The sequence below is a fragment of the Rhinatrema bivittatum genome, chromosome 7 (assembly GCF_901001135.1).
Source record: "Rhinatrema bivittatum chromosome 7, aRhiBiv1.1, whole genome shotgun sequence".
Lineage (NCBI taxonomy): Eukaryota > Metazoa > Chordata > Amphibia > Gymnophiona > Rhinatrematidae > Rhinatrema > Rhinatrema bivittatum.
In genome coordinates this window covers 248,535,027-248,556,641 of record NC_042621.1, presented here as the reverse complement: position 1 = coordinate 248,556,641, position 21,615 = coordinate 248,535,027, and the positions used below count along the sequence as shown (strand labels likewise).

The 21,615-nt window shown below is 48.1% G+C and overlaps 1 protein-coding gene across 4 annotated transcripts in view; it reads left to right on the top strand.

Moving 5' to 3' along the window:
* Nucleotides 1-21,615, top strand: part of MKI67 (marker of proliferation Ki-67) — a 433,449-nt gene that overhangs the window by 39,093 nt on the left and 372,741 nt on the right. For all 4 annotated transcript variants that reach the window (XM_029610010.1, XM_029610009.1, XM_029610011.1 and 1 more), the window contains exon 4: nt 1,228-1,343. In XM_029610010.1, coding sequence (XP_029465870.1) covers nt 1,228-1,343 — 116 coding nt within the window. The remainder of the gene's footprint in view (nt 1-1,227; nt 1,344-21,615) is intronic.

Sequence of the window (21,615 nt, the reverse complement as noted above, 5' to 3'; positions counted from 1 at the left end):
TCATCACTGACTGCACCAAGGTTTTTCGGGAAGTCAGCAAGATGGCTATGCAGAAAATGCACCTTGATGCTCATGTTGCAACGAAGCATTTTGAAGCTCTCCAAGAGTTTCTGGACAATTTCGGTATAATTCTGTGCTAGTGTATTTACAAGGTTTTTGAATGACAACCAAGCATTCTTTTGGAGTTCTGACATTGTCCCGATGAAATGTTCATCTTTAATGAGCTGCTGAATTTGTGGACCGTCAAACACACCGGCCTGTGCGATAAACAGCCTATTACCATAAAACACACCCCTTTTCCTATTGTATGCGATATTTAGTGCATTTTGATAAATCCAGGCCTAAGATAGGCTGTAGAGAAAAAATTTGACGTGATAGTAGAAAACTAACTGCAGTTTTGAAATCAGCATGCCTATTTAAGTCTAAAACAGCTGAAAAATCAAACTCAACAGGAATTGTTAAAAATTGTTCCTCAGTGTTCAGGAAACACTCTGCTGCAGCTCTAAGCTTTGACCTCCCACAGTTATGGCTAATTCAGCCTTACTTGTTGACTGAAAAGCAAGTTGCATACCATAAATGGTATTTTCCATAGGATGAATTAGGCTTACTGTATAACTGCCTATCTCCCTAGAGAGTCGACTACCTAGCTAAACGTGGCTCTAAAATCTACTGAAGAGCTCATGTGGCAATACCTGAGTGGGAATTCCTGCACATGCTCAGAGCAAAAGCTCAATTAGCTTTCAGAGAAGTCTGTTCGGAACCAATGGATGTTACCCAAATGTATGGCTAATTCACCCTGCTATATGTGGAAAACACTGTTTGATAAGCAAACTTGCTATTCATGAATGTGAACAGGATTTGTCTTTGAGAGATTCTTGAAGATAAATGATTGGAGAAGTACTCATTAGCTGCAAACAAAGTATCTTCAGGGACCTTTTGCTTTCAGTTTTTATTTTATTTCTCCTCAGAATTTTAATGTTTGTTACAACAAACAGGAAAAATCAGAAAAAAATTGACATTTTTCCATGTAAATATATTTTTTTGTTCTTGTAATGAATGGATATATTCCTAAGGGAAATAAAATAAAAACTGAAAACAAAGTATTTTGAGTTGTGAGGCTTGGAACTTGTCTATACCACTCCCCCAAAACAAAGTATGTACTGGGTCTGACTGCTGGATTTAATAAAAGTTTGGTAATACCTGTCTCTTTTTTTTTTTTTTTTAAAGGTAATTCTATCTAATTTAAGTACTGTCAATCCAACACAATTAAATGGTACCTTGATAGATGAGCCTATACAATTGAAGCATGGCGATGTAATAACTATTATTGATCGTTCCTTCAGGTAGGTGGATACATTTTAAATTTTACTCATTTGTGTCTGGTTTGACCTGGAGAATATTATGTATGTGAGACTTCCATAGTTTTGTGCATTAATCATATTTTGCATGACATCAGACTGAATGGTATAGGAACAATGGTGGGAACTATTACATCACAGAAAGGGTGGTGGATGAATAGAATGCCCTCCCAAAAGAGGTGGTGAAGGGAAAAACAATAATGGAGTTTCTCCTAGGACAAGCATTTGGGTTATCTGCTATCATTTACTATGCTACTTTGTATTAAATCAAAATCTGGATGATACACTTGTGCAGTTTTTATACGTATTTGCCACATTTTTAAAGGTTTTAAATTCAACTTACATCTAGTTTTCGGAAGAGAAAAAGCTGCATGATCATTGTGAAGCAAACTTGGTTTCCTCCTCATCTGACCAGACACATGGGTTATGCTCCCCAGCCTTTAGATTTGCTGACATTGCCCCTTATAGGTTCCTTTGTTTTCAACTTGCCAGAATGGTCTCCATCAGATGATAGGCAAGCATCCCATGCTGTGACTGAGTCTAGTTTGGGTGGGTGAAGGAGACATGGATTCAGCTGCTCCTGGGGTGATAATTCTTGGACTCCTTCCCTCTGTTGAACTGTTCCTGGTTTGACAATCTGTGACTCCCTTCCTTGGTTGAGTAGTTCTTGGGATGATAGTATTAAACTCCCTCCCCCAGTGGAGCATTGCCTAGTGGCCAGAGGGCTTCTGGAGAAACAGGTTTGTTTACTGTCTTTCTCTTCCCATTTTCTCCTTAAGCAGGCTTTCTCTTACTGTTCGTCCTCCTTTCCTTTAAAACATCTCCCTATTGTTTGTTTGCCTGTCCTCTGTCTGGCCAATAGAGTTTAGAAAAATAAAAAATAAATACGTTAGTTTTTCAAGCTTAATGGGATTTAGCAGTAGCTACAGAAAGGCTGTTTCTGGCTAGGCAAGATATCAGGTAAGAGTTGGTTTGACTGAGGGGAAGGTGAGATTATGACAGCGCTAAATGTGGGAAGAGAAACCTGCTCTTCTGTGCATGCGGAATATATTAGTGGGACTAATACACTGAGAGGACAAGGATAGGAAGCATTGGAGGGACTTGATTGCTGTTGTGGAGCTTGCATCAGCAGGGCCATCTGATCAGGCTATTCATGGTTTGTTTGTTTTTTTTTAATTAATTTGTAAGTTTTATTGGCTTTTGTACATGACAACAGTAAAGATGCTATATCCTTTTGCACTTTACATATAAACATAGAATTACAATCCTTAGCAGAACACAGGGATAAACATTTAGATAACATCAGTATAATCAACAGAGCGTCATATACCCCCTCCCGCTACCCCACCCCACCCTCAGGGGTGAATACCAATGAAAGAAAGACAAGAAAAGGAAAAAGAAATGACACTGATATCTGGAACATTAACAAATCTACACTCAACCAGGCTTAACATAGCGTAAAACAAGAGTATACATCATTCTCACAGGACAAGCAGGATGGTAGTCCTCACATATGGGTGACATCATCAGAATGGAACCCAATCACGGAAAACTTCTGTCAAAGTTTCCAGAACTTTGACTGGCCCCTACTAGGCATGCCCAGCATGGCACTAACCCTGCAGCCAGCAGGGGTACCCCTTCAGTCTTCTTTTTTCTGCACAGCAGTAGCCTCGCGGTTTAGGAACTCTGAAGAGATTCCTGACAGGAATTTTCCTCACGGAGTTAATTAAAATTAGATTGCCCCACAGGGGTCCCTCCTCTAACTTTTCTCAGGCCACGGTACTCCGGTAAGTTTTTCACCGTTTTTCGTCTATTACCGTCGAGTTTGGCCCTCGCGGCCTACTGGCCGTCTACCGTATCTCAGCTCGATTTTATTTCTATGGCCATGGCGTCGGGGTTTCGTCGGTGCCCGGACTGTACTCGCACCATGTCTATCACAGACCCTCATAGAGTCTGTGTAATGTGTTTAGGCCGTGAGCATGATGTCCTGACTTGCACCAAATGTGCCCTCATGACACCAAAAGGTCGCAAAGCCAGAATGGAGAAGATGGGACTCCTTTTCCTGCTCACACCCCGACGCCGTCCATCGCATCGACGTCATCGGAACCGGCACCGTCGAAGTCGCACCAGCATTGACAACTGTCTGGTGACCGCCCGCCATCGACGACTTCATGGCCATCGACTCCCGTTTCTCCCCCTCAAGATCGAGGGGATTGTAGGGAGAAACATCACCATCGGCATTGTAAGTCTCGGACCGTCGAGGGAGCGAAATCATCGACCGAGCCACCGTCCGAGCCACCATCGAAGAAGCCCCGTCCAGGAACGGCACCGACCACTCCTGCGACCGGGACATCGAGGCCACCCTCACCCGATCGGGGTTTGGGAGTCTCGATTCCGCCTGTAAAGTTGGTCCCTCCGACTGTACCTCAGCCTCCTTCTTCCGTCACGGAGCCGGGGCTGGTTGCCCCAGGTCTCCGGGAAGAACTGGACCGGCTGGTCCAGGAGGCCATCGACAAGGTGATGCAACGACTCCAGGTTCCTCCGACACCGGCACCGAGAGTGGATCCGGTCACCGACCCGATTCCAGCAGCGCTGGCACCGCTGCTCTCCTGGATGGAGGCGCTCATGACTGGCCTTCCACCGGTGATTCCCAGGTCTCCGATGGCTCCGGTGCGCTCCCCGATGACAGCTTCATCGGGAGGAGAAACACCGTTCTGCATTCCTCCTTCGGGGGGGTATTGCCTCAGCCATCGATTCATTCATCGGGGGCGATACGCACATCGGCGCCATTGATGCCGGCACCGATACCCCAAAGGGCGTCCACGGTGCCCCCGGTGATTCCTTCGATTTTATCGGAGCCTCAGCCGGGCCCTTCGGGTATCCAACCCCCTTCTCGTCCTACAGGTCAGCCTGCTGATCCTTATGACACCTGGGGTGATACTTCCACAGACACCGATGACTTACCTTCACCTCCCTCTCCTACTGAAAGTAGAAAGCGTTCTCCTCCAGAGGACCTCTCTTTCATTAATTTTCATTAATTTTGTGAAGGAAATGTTGGAATTGGTCCCTTTTCAGCTTCAGATGGAGCAAGATGATAGGCACCAGATGATGGAGCTTCTCCAGTTCCTGGATGCCCCTAAAGTGATCACTTCTATTCCCGTTCTTCTTGACCTCCTCAAAAAGAACTGGGAAAACCCTGGATCCATTGCCCCAGTACACAGAAAAGCTGACACTACCTATCTGGTACAGTCAGCCCCTGGCTTTCACCACTGATTCTACCACTCAGTTGTGGTAGAATCAGCTCAAAAGAAAGCAAAAAGGACGAAGCCTCACTCCTCTACCCCTCCTGTCAAGGAACACAAGTTCCTAGACAATATTGGTTGATGAGTGTTCCAAGGGGCCATGCTCATCTCCAGAATTGCTTCTTACCAGCTGTACATGACCCAATACAACAGGGTCATTTTCAAGCAAATACAGGACTTCTCCGAAACCCTGCCTGACCAATTCCAAGAACATCTTCAAATTCTTGTTAACAAGGGGTTTGAGGCAGGAAAGCATGAGATAAGAACAGCTTATGATATCTTCGACACCTCCACTAAGAGTGTCTGCAACTGCCATGTCGGCAAGACGCTGGGCCTGGCTCAAGTCTTCTGACCTTCGCCCAGAAGTACAAGCAGGCTCTCTGACCTGACCTGTATAGGAGATAACCTGTTCGGTGAACAGATTCAGCAAATAGTGGCTGAATTAAAGGACCATCATGAGACCCTCAAACAGCTCTCATCGATACCTTCTGACTTCCCTTCTAGACAGCCCTTCAAGAAGGACTCTAAGAAGTCATTCTTCTGCCCAAGGAAGTACTATCCTCCACCAACAAGGTCCCGAGTTACGAGGCCTTATCAAAAATCTCAGCCTCGCCAGCCCCGGAAGCAAAAGCCACAAGCTTCTCCCCAACCAGGGCCTGCTTTAGGTTTTTGACTTTCCCTTGGAGAGCAGCAGCCTGATCCCTCTGCCAGGCATACCAGTGGGAGGTCGATTGTGCCACTTTCACGGCATGTGGCAATCAATCACAACCGACCAATGGGTGCTAGCAATCATTGCTCAGGGTTACCACCTGAACTTTCTTGCTCTTCCACCGGAATCACCACCTCTACAAGCGTGGAGTGTAACCGACCACTCTGTCCTTCTGGAGCAGGAGGTTTCCCTTTTTCTCCAGTTAAGGGCAATGGAAACCCATTCCTCTTTCGCAACAAGGCCTAGGGTTCTATTCCCTGTACTTTTTTATCCCCAAAAAATCTGGGGGGCTTCGTCCAATTCTGGACCTCCGTGCCCTCAAGTACCTCCAGCGGGAAAAGTTCAAGATGGTAACCTTGAGCTCGCTTCTACCTCTTCTACAAAGAGGAGACTGGCTCTGCTGTCTGGACCTCCAGGACGCATACACCCACATTGCGATAGCTCCAGCTCATCGCAAGTATCTCCGGTTTCTAGTAGGCCCAAGGTGCTATCAATACCGGGTGTTTCCATTCGGCCTAGCATCAGCACAAGTCTTTACCAAATGTCTCGTAGTTGTCGCACCCTTTCTCAGGAAAGAAGGTGTTCACGTCTACCCCTATCTAGATGACTGGTTAATCAGGGCCTCAACCCAGCAAGCCGCTCGATTGTCCCTGGATTTGACCCTACACACTCTAATTTCTCTAGGATTTCTCATCAATTACGAGAAATCTTATTTAGTCCCATCTCAAACCTTGTCGTTCATTGGGGCAGACTTGGACACCTTACAGGCAAAAGCCTTTCTACCTCAACGAGTGCAAACCCTTGTGTCCCTCGCTCACCAATTGCAGTCTCAGTATACAGCAACAGCTCGGCAATTCCTTGTCTTTCTCGGACACATGGCGTCCTCAGTCCATCCCACACCAATGGCCCGCCTGGCCGTGAGAGTCATGCATTGGACTCTGAGGTCACAATGGATTCAAGCGACTCAGCCTCTGTCAACCATTGTCCACATCACCGATGCACTCCGTCTGTCTCTCGCCTGGTGGCAAGATCAGAACAATCTCCTCCAGGGACTGCCTTTTCACCTACCAGATCCTCAACTCATTCTCACCACCGACGCTTCCAACCTCGGGTGGGGAGCTCATGTGAACGATCTACAGACACAAGGATCTTGGTCTCCAGAGGAAGCCAAACGCCAGATAAATTTCCTGGAGCTTCGAGCAATGCGATATGCTCTCAGAGCTTTTCAGGATTGCCTATCAAATCACGTCATCCTGATTCTGACGGACAACCAGGTGGCCATGTGGTACATCAACAAGCAGGGAGGCACAGGCTCCTTCCTTCTGTGTCAGGAAGCTGTGCAGATTTGGGTGGAAGCGCTCTCCCACTCGATGTACCTCAGAGCCACCTATTTGCCGGGAGTGCACAATGTCTTGGCAGACAAACTGAGTCGTGTCTTCCAACCACACGAGTGGTCTCTCAATCCCTCGGTAGCGACCTCTCTCTTCCAGCAATGGGGTTATCCCCAAATAGACCTCTTTGTGTCTCCTCAGAACCAGAAACTGGACAATTACTGCTCCCTCATTCGGAGTGAGCGCTCTCAGCCCAGAGATGCATTCTCCCTCTCGTGGGCAGCTGGTCTGCCTTATGCATTCCCTCCACTTCCTCTTCTCTCAAAGACTCTCGTGAAGCTCCGTCAGAACAAGGGAACCATGATCCTGATAGCACATCACTGGCGACGCCAAGTGTGGTTTCCCATACTCCAGGATCTCTCCATCCGCAGGCACATTCCCTTGGGAACGCACCCGCTTCTGATCACTCAGAACGACGGATGTCTAGGCCATCCCAATCTTCAGGCCTTGTCCCAGACGGCATGGATGTTGAAAGGTTAATCCTTCAACCACTTAACCTTTCAGATTCGGTTTCTCGTGTCCTGATTGCTTCACGGAAGCCTTCCACAAGAAAGTCTTATTCCTATAAATGGAAAAGGTATACATCATGGTGTTCTTTGCAATCCCTTGATCCCTTTTCCTGTCCAATCCCAAGGTTTTTGGACTATCTCTGGCATTTATCGGAATCAGGTCTAAAGACATCTTCCATCAGAATGCATGTCAGTGTGGTAGCCGCCTTCCATAAAGGTGTCGGGGATGTCCCTACATCGGTACAACCCCTCGTAACACATTTTCTTAAAGGCTTACTCCATATCAAGCCACCTTTACGTCCTCCGGCCCCTTCTTGGGACCTTAATCTGGTTCTCGGGCGGCTCATGAAATCACTGTTCGAACCTCTTCACTCCTGTGATCTAAAATATCTCACATGGAAAGTGATTTTCCTTTTGGCTATCACTTCAGCTCGCAGGGTTAGTGAGTTACAGGCCCTAGTTACCTATCCGCCTTACACTAAACTCCTGCAGGACCGGGCGGTACTCCGCACTCACCCTAAGTTTTTGCCTAAGGTAGTTTCGGAGTTTCACATTAATCAATCCATCATACTACCTATCTTCTTTCCCAGGCACCACTCCAACCCAGGGGAACAGGCTCTGCATACCTTTGACTGTAAACTGGCTCTAGCGTTCTACCTAGACTGTACAGTTGCCCACAGGAAGAGCACACAGTTATTCGTCTCTTTCCATCCCAACAAATTAGGGCAACCTGTGGGTAAGCAGACTCTCTCTTCCTGGTTGGCGGACTGCATATCTTTTTGCTATCAGCAAGCAGGCATTCCTTTCCAAGACCGTGTTAAAGCACACTCTGTGAGGGCCATGGTGGCTTCAGTAGCACACCTACGATTGGTGCCGCTTCCTGACATTTGCAGGGCTGCCACCTGGAGTTCTCTCCACACTTTCGCAGCCCACTATTGCTTGGACAAAGCCGGAAGACAAAATTCCATCTTCGGCCAATCTGTCCTGCGAAACCTATTTCCAATGTGATGTACCAACACCCTTCCACTTGCCCAGTGGGGTTCAGGATGCCCTCTACCAAATTCCACCCCAGTTGTTGTGCCTGTTGCACACCGTTTGGTGCATGTTCGGACATCCTCAGCTCGGTACTCACCCATATGTGAGGACTACCATCCTGCTTGTCCTGTGAGAAAGCAAGTGTTGCTTACCTGTAACAGGTTTTTCTCACAGGACAGCAGGATGTTAGTCCTCATGAAACCCGCCCGCCGCCCTGCGGTGTTGGGTTCGTAACGTTTTCTTGTTTTATTTTTTCGGCACTGCCTGTAGCTATCAAATAAGACTGAAGGGGGACCCCTGCTGGCTGCAGGGTTAGTGTCATGCTGGGCATGCCCAGTAGGGGCCAGTCAAAGTTCTGGAAACTTTGACAGAAGTTTTCCGTGATTGGGCTCCATCCTGATGATGTCACCCATATGTGAGGAGTAACATCCTGCTGTCCTGTGAGAACACCTGTTACGGGTAAACAACACTTGCTATGTCCTGCTATCCATCCCAGTAGAAATACTGGCTTCAGCAGCTACACCTAGATTTGTATATTTAACCAATCTAACTTCCTCTTCTCCAAGTGAAATTGGGAGTGACGATGACCACTTCTCATAGCTCTTCCATATTTTAGAAAACTTAGAAGTTGTTTTGTGTTTATAAGCTGTAATTTTCCCTAGGGTATACATATGTTGAACATGAGCTTGCACTTCTTGTAAAGATGGGACCTGCGAGTCCTTCCACTGCCGTGCTATAGCACACCTTGTTGCTCTGACTACATATTTGATAAATAAATTATGAACATGGGAAATGTCTGATAGTTCTTCATTCAACAGGGCTTGAGGAGGTTGCAGTAAGATAGAGATTCCCAGCACAGTTGACATCCATGTTGACACCTCCTTCCATAGATGCTGAATCTTATTACATGTCCACCATAGGTGAAAGAAAGTTCCCGGTGCTTGACATAGTTTCCAGCAAAATCCAGATGCGCTTGTGGAAATGTTTTAGTTATGTACGCGTCATGTACCACCTAAAAAACAGTTTGTATCCATTTTCGATGTGAAGGGTTGAAATTAGTCCTTTACCCAACCTCTGGAAATTCCGTTTCCAATCATCTACTGACCAACCGCATTGGAAATCTCGTTCCCATGCAGCAATGTGTGTTGCTGTCACGGATAAGGTACCAGCAAGCAATACATACATTTTTGAAATATGTTTACGAACTTTATCTGCCCCCCCCCTGCAGATAAGCTTGAAAGATGATATACCTCCTACGCGATCCATTTCTATATATTGTTGGGTAAAGAAGTGTCTAACTTGTAGGTATTTAAAAATATCCTCTCTATTTAATTTATATCTGTCACTAAGAGAAGAAAATGATAGGAAACCCCTAGGGTCCCAGAGATGTGTCATCTGAGTGATACCCTTATTCACCCAGCATGTGAAGGCTTGTGAGTTATCTGCTGGCTTAAATGAAGTATGGTGAAATATATGTGTGCTATAGAAATAAGTTTTTGAGCCCACTAACACTCTCCTCCACTTTCCCCAAATATGCAAGGTAGCTTGCACTGAATCCGGTAAAGTCACCTTTGGATGTCTTGTATTCTGTGGTTGCCAGAGTAACGCAGTTAGGGGTAATGAGCCTATCAATGCTTGCTCTAAAAGTACCCAGGGCTTCTGTCGTCGTATTTTGTGCCAATCAACTGCTGCTTTTAATTGAGCCGCTCCTTGATATCGTAGTAAATGCGGCCTACCCAGGCCTCCCAGGGTTTTGGGCATATACAGTGTTGCCTTGGCTATTCTCTTACCCTTGCACAAAAATTTATTTAGACTTTTTGCCATTTGTCTAAGAGTTTAGTGGGTACTACAATGGGCAGTATTTGTAAAAGATAGAGAATTTGAGGCATAATATTCATTTTGATGACAGCTAAACGGCCCAACCACGAGATATGGTAGCGGTCCCACTCCTCCAGATCTTTGTATATTTTAGCCATTAGAGGTGGATAATTAAGTCGAAATAGCTCTTTCTCTTGACCAACATAAATCCCCAGATATGTTATTTTAGAGTTAGCCCATTTGAATGGGAAGTCTTTTTTTTCAACTGTGCTACAAGATCCGGTGTGATGGAGACATTCAGGAGCTCTGATTTCTCCCAGTTAATTTTAAAACCAGACACTTGACAGAAATTTCCTCTGTAATGACTGGTATGGGTCCATAATGGTAAACAAGATATCTGCAAATAGTGATAACTTGGATCCATAGTCCCCCCACCTTAATTCCTTTGATTCGATCGTTGTTCCGAATCCTATGTGTAAACGGTTCGAGGAAAATGGCAAAAAGTAGTGGGGATAGTGGGCATCCTTGCCTCGTCCCTCGACCGGTAAACGGTTGATAGTATCCCCCATTTATTTTTAGGCATGCTTTGGGAGCTTCGTATAATTTTTCTATCCACCTAATGAATCTCCCCAAATTTAAAAGCAAACATAGTCCTAAATAAGAGAGGCCAATGTACATAGTCAAAAGCTTTCTCTGCGTCTTTTCCTAAAAGTACCATAGATTCGTGCTGGGTTCTCGCCCACCATAATGTGTCAACTATCTTGCGGACATTGTCGGAGGCCATTCGTCCAGGTATGAATCCTGATTGATCTAGATGTATCAACTCCGGTAGTAATGTGTTAAGCCTATTAGCTAATATTTTTGCTAGAAGTTTCATGTCTAGATTTATTAGAGAGTTGGGTTGATATGATCCACAAACTGTAGGATCCCGTCCCAGTTTCGCTATCAGTCACTCCTGCTAGGTTGGCATTCTGAGAAAAGGAGAATGATCCTTGCAAGGCATTCCCAGTACGTACCAGGATCAGTCCAGACAGCTGGGTTATGCCTCCCCTCCAGCAGATGGAGTCAGAGAGAAAACTGAAAGCACCCCCTAGATATACTGGTGTGCCACCTGCGATCCTTCAGTATATTCTCTGACTCCAGCAGATTGAGAGGCATAATCTGCGGTCCTGGTCTGGTCAGTTTTCTCGGTACTGGGAAATGTAAAAAAAAAAAAAAAAAAAAGATAAAGGGCAGGGGACAAGATCAATTGGTTCTTCCTTACTATCCTCTGTCTGCCTATTTGTCTGTGTTAGTGTCTTGCGCTGCGCGGTTGCTTTTTAGTGTGAGGCAGGCTCGGAGGGTACTCGTGCAAAGGGATACGACTATCCCCGTCACGGGGGGCATAGCATTGAAGGACCTCCAGGATCGCAAGCTGGAGGTCTTACTAAAGCGCATCTTTGACGTGGCGGCACTGGGTGTCCGAGCGGCGGCATGCAGCAGCCTCGTGCAGAGGGCTAATCTGCGCTGGGTCCAGCAGCTGCTGACCTCGCAGGAGCTTCCTCCGGGCGAAGCTGAGCAGGCCAATTGTGTTGAAGCGGCGGTCGCTTATACAGCGGACGCCTTATATGACTTGTTACGCACTTCGGCTCGCATTATGTCCTCTGCGGTCTCGGCCAGGAGGTTACTGTGGCTCCGTCGTTGGTCGGCGGATGCCACCTCCAAGGCAAGGTTAGGTTCCTTCCCCTTTAAGGGCAAGTTGCTGTTTGGCGAGGAACTAGATCAGCTCATTAAGGACCTGGGGGACAACAAGGTTTACAAGTTGCCGGAGGACAGGCCTAGGCAACCTCGAGCGTTTGGTAATACCAGAGCTCGCTTTCGGGGGCAAAGGCGTTTCCGTGCGGGAAGGGGTGGTTCCTTTTCCCAGCGGCAGCTGGCAACGCGAACCCAGTCTTGGTCCCCTTCCTTTCGCGGCAGGAGGCCTCAACGAGGGGGTCCGTCCCAAAGTTTCGCTGCCATCAAGCCCGCACAATGAAGGTGCGCAGGCCCACTCCTCCGTTCCCGTTATCGGAGGTCGCCTATCCCGGTTCTGGGAGGAGTGGGTCAAAATCACTTCAGATCAATGGGTCCTCTACATGGTTCGGTACGGCTACGAGTTTGATTTTGTACGTCCCCTCCGGGATCTCTTTATGATATCGCCGTGCGGCCCAGTGGACAAACAAATGGCCGTCGCCCAAACAGTAGATCATCTGAAGGCTCTAGGGGCGGTGGTTCCGGTTCCACAGGACCAGCTCCGGACGGGTCGGTATTCCATATACTTCCTGGTTCCCAAAAAGGAGGGCACCTTCCGGCCCATTCTGGATCTCAAAGGCGTAAACAAGGCGTTGCGTGTGCCCCGCTTTCGGATGGAGACTCTCAGGTCTGTCATTGCGGCCGTCCACAAGGGCGAATTCTTGGCTTCTTTGGACCTGACAGAGGCGTATCTCCACATCGGCATACGAGAACGGCATCAAAGATACTTGAGGTTCATGGTGATGGGGTCCCATTACCAGTTTTGTGCCCTCCCCTTCGGTCTGGCCACCGCGCCGAGGGTGTTCACCAAGGTTCTCGTGGTGGTAGTGGCGTCCCTCCGGCGCCAAGGGGTCCTTGTTCATCCCTATCTCGACGATTGGCTCATTCGAGCGAAGTCGCATGCGGATTGCACCCGGGCGGTTTCCTTGGTGGTGCGCCAGCTCCAGGCGTTGGGATGGGTAGTCAACTTCGCGAAGAGCAGACTCGAGCCGACCCAACAGCTGGAGTTCCTGGGTGCTCGTTTCGACACCGTGGTAGGCAAGGTCTTTCTTCCGCAGCAACGCATGCTCAATCTCATGACTCAGGTGCGGCGCCTGGCGGAGCTCACGACTCCCACGGTTTGGGATTATTTACAAGTCATTGGTCATATGGTGTCTACTATGGAAATGGTACAATGGGCTTTTGCGCATATGCGACCGTTACAAAGAGCACTTCTGTCTCGGTGGGATCCCCGTTCCGAGGAGTACGGGATAGAATTACCTTTGCTGGAGCCGGCCCGCTCCAGTCTCTCCTGGTGGCTGATTCCAGACAATCTCCTACAGGGGGTGGACCTCGAACCCCCGTCTTGGTCGGTGGTGACAACGGATGCCAGCCTTTCGGGCTGGGGAGCGGTCTGCCAGTCCCGTGCAGTCCAGGGCACCTGGACAGCGCTCCAAGCGACTTGGTCCATCAACCGATTGGAGACCAGAGCGGTCCGCCTGGCCTTGCGTTGCCTCCTCTCGATGGTACGCGGACGAGCAGTAAGGGTTCTGTCGGACAATGCGACCACAGTGGCGTACATAAATCGGCAAGGAGGCACCAGAAGCCGAGCGGTAGCGACAGAGGCGGCGCTGTTGATGGCCTGGGCGGAAAGGCACATTGAGCGTCTCGCGGCCACCCACATTGCCGGCGTGGACAAAGTTCAGGCGGATTACCTCAGCCGACAGCACCTAGATCCAGGAGAATGGGAGCTCTCGTCGGAGGCGATGGCTGTGATCACGCAGCGTTGGGGGACTCCGCGCCTGGACCTCATGGCGACCCGCCAAAATGCAAAGGCGGTGCGCTTCTTCAGTCGAAGGAGAGAGCACGCGTCGGAAGGGGTGGACGCGCTAGTGCTTCTGTGGCCTCGTCACATTCTTTTTTATGTGTTCCCTCTGTGGCCTCTGGTAGGGAAAGTGCTAAGACGCATAGAGTCCCATCACGGTCCGGTGATTCTCGTGGCTCCGGAATGGCCACGGCGTCCGTGGTTCGCGGATCTGGTCAACCTGGCGGTAGACGGACCACTGCGTCTCGGTCATCTTCCCAATCTGCTTCGTCAGGGTCCAGTATTTTTCGATCTGGCGGATCATTTTTGTCTGGCGGCTTGGCTTATGAGAGGAAGCAGTTGAGGAAGAAAGGTTATTCGGAGGCGGTGGTGTCTACTCTCCTTCGGGCGCGTCGGTCTTCCACTACGCTTGCCTATGCGAGAGTTTGGAAGGTTTTTCACGATTGGTGTGACACGGTGGGTACCTCGGCCAGGCGTTCGTCCGTGGCGGATATCCTTATGTTTTTACAGGATGGCCTGAAGAAGGGGTTGGCGTATAATTCGCTTCGCGTTCAGGTGGCGGCCCTGGGCTGCTTGAAGGGTAAGGTCGAAGGCTCTTCCCTCGCGAGTCATCCAGATGTGGCTCGTTTTTTGCGGGGGGTTAAGAACTTGCGCCCTCCCGTCAGGCTTCCCTGTCCGTCCTGGAACTTGAACTTGGTACTCTGTGGCTTGTGTGCGGCTCCGTTTGAACCGATCAAGGCGGCTTCCTTGAAAGATCTGACTCTCAAGACGGCTTTTCTTGTAGCCATTTCCTCGGCTCGTCGGGTGTCGGAGCTTCAGGCTCTCTCTTGCAGGGAGCCGTTTTTGCGCATTTCGGCGTCAGGAGTTTCTCTGCGCACTGTTCCTTCCTTCTTGCCTAAGGTGGTCTCCACGTTTCATGTCAATCAAACGGTGGAATTTCCTTCCTTTTCGGAGGAGGACCTCCACTCGTCTCAAGGTAGGGAATTGAAGCGTCTCGACGTTCGTCGGATTCTTTTGCGCTATTTGGAGGTTACCAATGAATTCAGAAGGTCCGATCACCTCTTCGTGTTGTGGAATGGACCCAGGAAGGGTCTTCAGGCGTCCAAAGCTACGATTGCACGCTGGTTAAAGGATGCTATTGCGGCCACGTATGTTGGCTGCGGTAAGCCTGTTCCCGCTGGACTTAAGGCTCATTCTCTGCGTGCTCAGGCGTCTTCGTGGGCAGAGAATCACTTGGTCTCTTGTCAAGAGATATGCAGGGCGGCCACGTGGAAATCCTGGCATACCTTTTCCAGGCATTATCGACTAGATGTCCGTGGTCCTCCTGCAGAGTCCTTTGGGAGCAGTGTGATCCGAGCGGGACTCTCAGGGTCCCACCCCAGTTAAGGCGGCTCGGGTACATCCCAGCTGTCTGGACTGATCCTGGTACGTACTGGGAAAGGAAAATTAGGTTCTTACCTTTGCTAATTTTCGTTCCAGTAGTACCATGGATCAGTCCAGACGCCCGCCCACAGTGTTTTTTCTGGGAGTCCGCTCGTCTTCTATGTCTTTTCCATTCCAGTTTGTCTTGCGACAGATGCCACAGTTTCATAGTTCCGGTTGTCATTTTATCGAGTTTTTTACTGTACACTCTTGGTGTCTTCCTTGTTGTTCTGGTTTTACCTGTTTTCAAGGATGTTTCTACTTGATCTGGTCACTACTTAAACAATATAAAATAATATGAGCAAATTTTTGGGGGTCTTCTGTAGAGTGCTTTAGTCATTTCTTCTGCTTTGATATCACATAAACTGAAGGATCGCAGGTGGCACACCAGTATATCTAGGGGGTGCTTTCAGTTTTCTCTCTGACTCCATCTGCTGGAGGGGAGGCATAATCCAGCTGTCTGGACTGATCCATGGTACTACTGGAACGAAAATTAGCAAAGGTAAGAACCTAATTTTCCTTTAAAAAGATTAACTAAGAGGTATTAAAGTTTTAGCAAATTTTTTTATAGCAGAAAGCAGTGTACCCATCTAGTCCTGGGGACTTTCCAGTTTTCAATGATTTGATGGCCCACTCTACCTCGACACTCATATCTCTATCCAATGCCTTTTAGTCATCAGGTTGTATCTGTGGTAAGGGAATTCGACTCAAATAGTCATCTATCCCAGACTGGCTAATATGAGAGTCCATGGCATATAGTTTGGCGTAAAAATGTAAAAATCATTCCCGTATGGCGGTATTAGAGGTTAACATCTGGCCAGATTCATCCTTAAGCTTTACAATATTATTGAGAGTTTGTTTAGCTTTTAATTTTTTGCAAGTTGCTTGCCCGCCTTGTTCCCTCCTTTGTAGTGTAATTGTTTAGTGATTTCTAATTTATGGGCTATTTGCGCAGCTTCTAATTCCCCTAGATGCTTTCTAAGCCTATCCATTTGGTCCAAGATCAGACTATCCTCTGTTTGGGTATGAATGTGTCCCAGTTTTTGCAATTTTTGGATCATCTCCTGTTATCCCTATTACGTTGTTTCTTGATGTGAGACCCTCTAGCAATTAGCTTACCCCTTATAACTGCCTTTAAACACTCCCAGAGAGTCACTGGAGAAATCTCTGGGGAATCATTTATTTGTAAGAATTCCTGCATGTCTCTTTGGAGTTGCTGGCAGAAGCTACTATCCTCTAATACAGTGGTTCTCAACCTTTTTTTGGCCGGGACACACCTGACAAATGGTTCTCATATGCGTGACACACTGAACATGTGACCATCACGGGGCTAAGTGTAAACATGCACTCTGCATCCACAGGACTCCCCTCAACCCTCAGCAGTGAGTGCAGAGCAGATCTAGGGCATAACCCATACAACTCACCATACAAAAAAAAGATATTCTGGTTCTGATGACATCTCAGTAAAAGCAAAACAAACTCCCTTTACTACCAGGCACAATAGCCTTCCTTATGAAAAGACAGTAATTTACCACTAATGCATATCCTATTGAGAAAACACATCAAATAACATTGATACAAATGCCTACATGCTAGTAAAACACCTCACTTTGGTCACACACCCAGAACTGACCTTCACCAAGTACAGAAAAAACACAAATTATAAATATGGAGACAGAAACTGGAACGGAAAACCAAAAAAGCCACTCTGCATACAGTGCGAACCTGGAGAAATGGAAAGAGAAATATAGCACCTAACAGACTCAGGATTTGCAGTAATGCACACAAACTAACCTGCACAAAGTTACACCTGTATTACGGAACACACGCAAACAGTAACAACCCTATCTAAGAAATACAACTATTAAACCAGGCCCTAAACACTAAAACATTTTCTATTGGGAAAACAGAATAAGCCAAGCTGCTACAGAGCCCCACACAGAAATCATTGTAAAGTTATAACAAAAATGTTACAAAGCAGCTGCTGAACAGAATAATATTCAATTAAATACTCATAAAAATTATTAAAACATGTCCAAATATCAATAAAATATTTCAAAACAGCAGACATCGCATAATACCCAATAATTAAAATGGCAGTCAATCAAGAAAAATAAATTTAAAAAGCCACCTTTACTTACCTTCTCCAGCAACTCTCCTATTCCTTTCCCTTCCAGGCCAATAGCACTAACCAGAAGCAGCAAGGGCTGCTGAAGCTCTGTCCTCAATCTTCTTCCTTAGCACCCACAACCAGTCACTCACAACACACACACCCCCAAATAGACCCCACGACCAGTCTCGGTCTCTTTCACACCAGTCATCTTCCTGACCAGTTTCTCTCTCTCACACAGAAACACATCACCTCCCTGACCAGTCTCGCTCTCTCAATCACACTCATGTTCTCTTATATACAAGCTCTCAATCACACACAAAAGCTCTTACACCCATTCACACCAGCTCTCACCCAGGCTTCCATTCACACCCCTACACACAAGCTCTCACCCAAGCACCCATTCACACCCAATGACACAAGCTCTCACCCAAGCACCCATTCACACCCAATGACACAAGCTCTCCCCCAGGCACCCATTCACACCCACAGACACAAGCTCTCCCCCAGGCACCCATTCACACCCACAGACACAAGCTCTCACCCAGGCACCCATTCACACCCACAGACACAAGCTCTCACCCAGGCACCCATTCACACCCACAGACACAAGCTCTCACCCAGGCATTCATTCACACCCACAGACACAAGCTCTCACCCAGGCATCCATTCACACCCACAGACACAAGCTCTCACCCAGGCACCCATTCACACCCACAGACACAAGCTCTCACCCAGGCACCCATTCACACCCACAGACACAAGCTCTCACCCAGGCATCCATTCACACCCACAGACACAAGCTCTCACCCAGGCATCCATTCACACCCACAGACACAAGCTCTCACCCAGGCATCCATTCACACCCACAGACACAAGCTTTCACCCAGGCATTCATTCACACCCACAGACACAAGCTCTCACCCAGGCACCCATTCACACCCACAGACACAAGCTCTCACCCAGGCACCCATTCACACCCACAGACACAAGCTCTCACCCAGGCACCCATTCACACCCACAGACACAAGCTCTCACCCAGGCATTCATTCACACCCACAGACACAAGCTCTCACCCAGGCATCCATTCACACCCACAGACACAAGCTCTCACCCAGGCACCCATTCACACCCACAGACACAAGCTCTCACCCAGGCACCCATTCACACCCACAGACACAAGCTCTCACCCAGGCATCCATTCACACCCACAGACACAAGCTCTCACCCAGGCATCCATTCACACCCACAGACACAAGCTCTCACCCAGGCATCCATTCACACCCACAGACACAAGCTTTCACCCAGGCATTCATTCACACCCACAGACACAAGCTCTCACCCAGACATCCATTCACACCCACAGACACAAGCTCTCACCCAGACATCCATTCACACCCACAGACACAAGCTCTCACCCAGGCATTCATTCACACCCTCAGACACAAGCTTTCACCCAGGCATCCAATCACACACAGACACACCAGCTCTCACCAAAAATAACTTCTTCCTTCATTGCAGGGATAGGCTCCGGTTCCGCCGTGGCTTTAATCCGGCGGGCCTTCTTTTTTCGGCGCCACGGGGATGGGCGCCTCAGTCAGAGGTCGGGTTTCCTCTTCGTCGCTAGGGGTCGGGTTTTCCTCTTCACCGCTACGGGGCTGGGCTCCCGTAGCGGCCTTGCACCGTCGGGGTTGGGTTTTCTCTTCACCGCTACGGGGCTGGGCTCCCGTAGCGGCCTTGCACCGTCTGGGTTGGGTTTTCTCTTCACCGCTACGGGGCTGGGCTCCCGTAGCGGCCTTGCACCGTCGGGGTTGGGTTTTCTCTTCACCGCTACGGGGCTGGGCTCCCGTAGCGGCCTTGCACCGTCGGGGTTGGGTTTTCTCTTCACCGCTACGGGGCTGGGCTCCCGTAGCGGCCTTGCACCGTCGGGGTTGGGTTTTCTCTTCACCGCTACGGGGCTGGGCTCCCGTAGCGGCCTTGCACCGTCGGGGTCGGGTTTTCTCTTCACCGCTACGGGGATGGGCTCCCGTAGCGGCCTTGCATCGTCGGGGTCCTACACTGCTATTCCTCCCACCCCACTCCCGGACAGTGCCATGCCTGCCTCACCGGCCAATCAAAGGCTTCCTCCCTTCTTCCTACTACCACTGGCAGGTGGCAGGGAGGAGGCTTCCAATTGGCCTGCGCGGGGGAAGGCAAAATGAAGGAGGCTTCCCATTGGGCAGTGGGGGTAGGAAGAAAGGAAGCTTTCAATTGGACCGCGGGGGCTGGAAAAAGGGAGAAGGAAAGTACAATGGGGCAGTGGGACACCGGGAGACGCGACACACCTGGCGGTGTTTGGCGACACACTAGTGTGTCGCGACACACCGGTTGAGAAGCGCTGCTCTAATAGATTGTCATTCAATTTCCAAAATTGCAGTCCCTTATCGTAGGATGCAATATGTAATTCCATAGTAATGGGGCTGTGATCAGACCATGTAATGGATCCAATAGATGGTTTGGAAACCTGGTTAACACAACCTTTATCAACGAAGAAGTAGTCAATCCTGAAATATGTCTGATGGGCCCTAAAATAAAAGGTATAGTTTCTGGCCCTGGGATTCCATATTCTCCAGGTATCTAGGAGATCCTGACCGTTAAGGAAGCTTTTAAAGAGTCTCCGGTCTTTTCCTATTCTTTGTAATATGGATTGAGAGCTATCCAAGTGTGGATTAAGAGTCAAGTTAAAATTCCCTCCCATGATCACGTGTCCCTCACCACATTGTTCCAGGAGGTTAGCCAGTTTGACTAGGAATATGCCTTGGGCAGTGTTTGGTGCATAGATATTTAGAAGCGTATACCGCTCTCCCCCAATTGCAATAATGAGTATTATGTAACTGCCCTTTACGTCCGGGTAATAGGCCACTTCTTTAAAAATTAGATCTTTATGAATCAATATTCCTACTCACAAATATTTATGTGCTAGTGGTCTAGCTGCCCAGTATTGCGAAGGGTAAGAGTGGTGTTTAAGCAAGCATTCATATCTCTTTTTGAGGTGCGTTTCTTGGACAAAGGCAATGGAAGTTTGAAAGTGTAGCAAGTCAGAAAAGAGAGAGTCGTTTCGCAGGAGAGTTTAATCCCTTGACATTAAAGGAAAATAGATTTAGAGTGGCCATATCTAAAATTATTACCAAGTTGGACTTTTGTAATGGACAGAAGATCCCATAGGCAAACAAGCCCCTTGTTCCATCTGCCTATAATTCCAATAAGCTGTGTGTGTGTTTGAGGAAAATGTTCCAAATTAGATCGTGTGAGTGTGTCTTTCTTGAATCATATGAATTAATGAGGTTCTTGACCCCTGTATCACCCTCTAGCTCTCCCTTTCCCCATGCAGCCATAGCCCTTGTAAGGTTCATAGCTGTCTCAATATGAGAGGAGGCAATCATCCCAACAAAAGCCCCTTCTCCCTGACAACAAAAATTTCTACTTTTGACATGTACAATATCATAAACACTCCTCCAACATAGAGGTTACCTGAATAAACGTTTAACCTAGAGCCCGAAATGTAGTGCCAATAATACGGTACACTAACATGAAAAAAGGCTGACATAAGCAGTACAACCATCAACACAGTAATGCAGATTCATCAGTTTCAATACTTAACAGAACTGTCCCATCCGCTTCATGTGTTGAGATGTGAAGTGGATAAGTTTGTCCAACTCAGGTGAGATCACGATTGTTAAATTGAGGATCTGGATGTCGGCACAGCCTTTTATCTCCTCTGTTTACCCTCTGCCACAGAGGCGGTTCTTCCCTCTGGTTAGATGGTTTTACAGTAGCTGCTTCTTTGTCAAATCCAGAGTATCCTGCATCCTTTAGGACTCGAGAGGCCTCAGTCGGCGTTTTTACACAGTGATTCTCCCCCTTCAGGGAGAAGCTCATCCCGAAGGGAAACAGCCAACGGTACCTCACATTATCTTTTCGCAGGCAATCCGTGATGGGCTTCAGTTCACGCTGCTTCCTAATGGTAATAGCGGAGAGGTCAGCAAAAATCATGGTCTCATGGCCTTGCCAATTCCACGTGGCTTGTTTGCGCGCAATCATTGCGACTTTGTCTTTTATCGCAAACTCGTGATAGCATGCTATTATGTCCTTATTCTGATTGTTGTCCCTTGGTCCCAGGACTCTGTGAGCACGAGCAATTTTTATAGATATGCCGTGCTCTGTTACTTGAGCTGTTGTATCTTCCGCTAGGAGCATTTTGCTGATCTGAGCCACCACTAGAGCAGTCTTGGTATTCAGGTGACTCCGGTATGCCGCGAAATCTCAGATTTTGTCTCCGGGAACGGTTTTCAAGGTCCTCGACCTTTTCATGTAGATTCACAACCTCCGATTTTAGTGCTTGAAAATT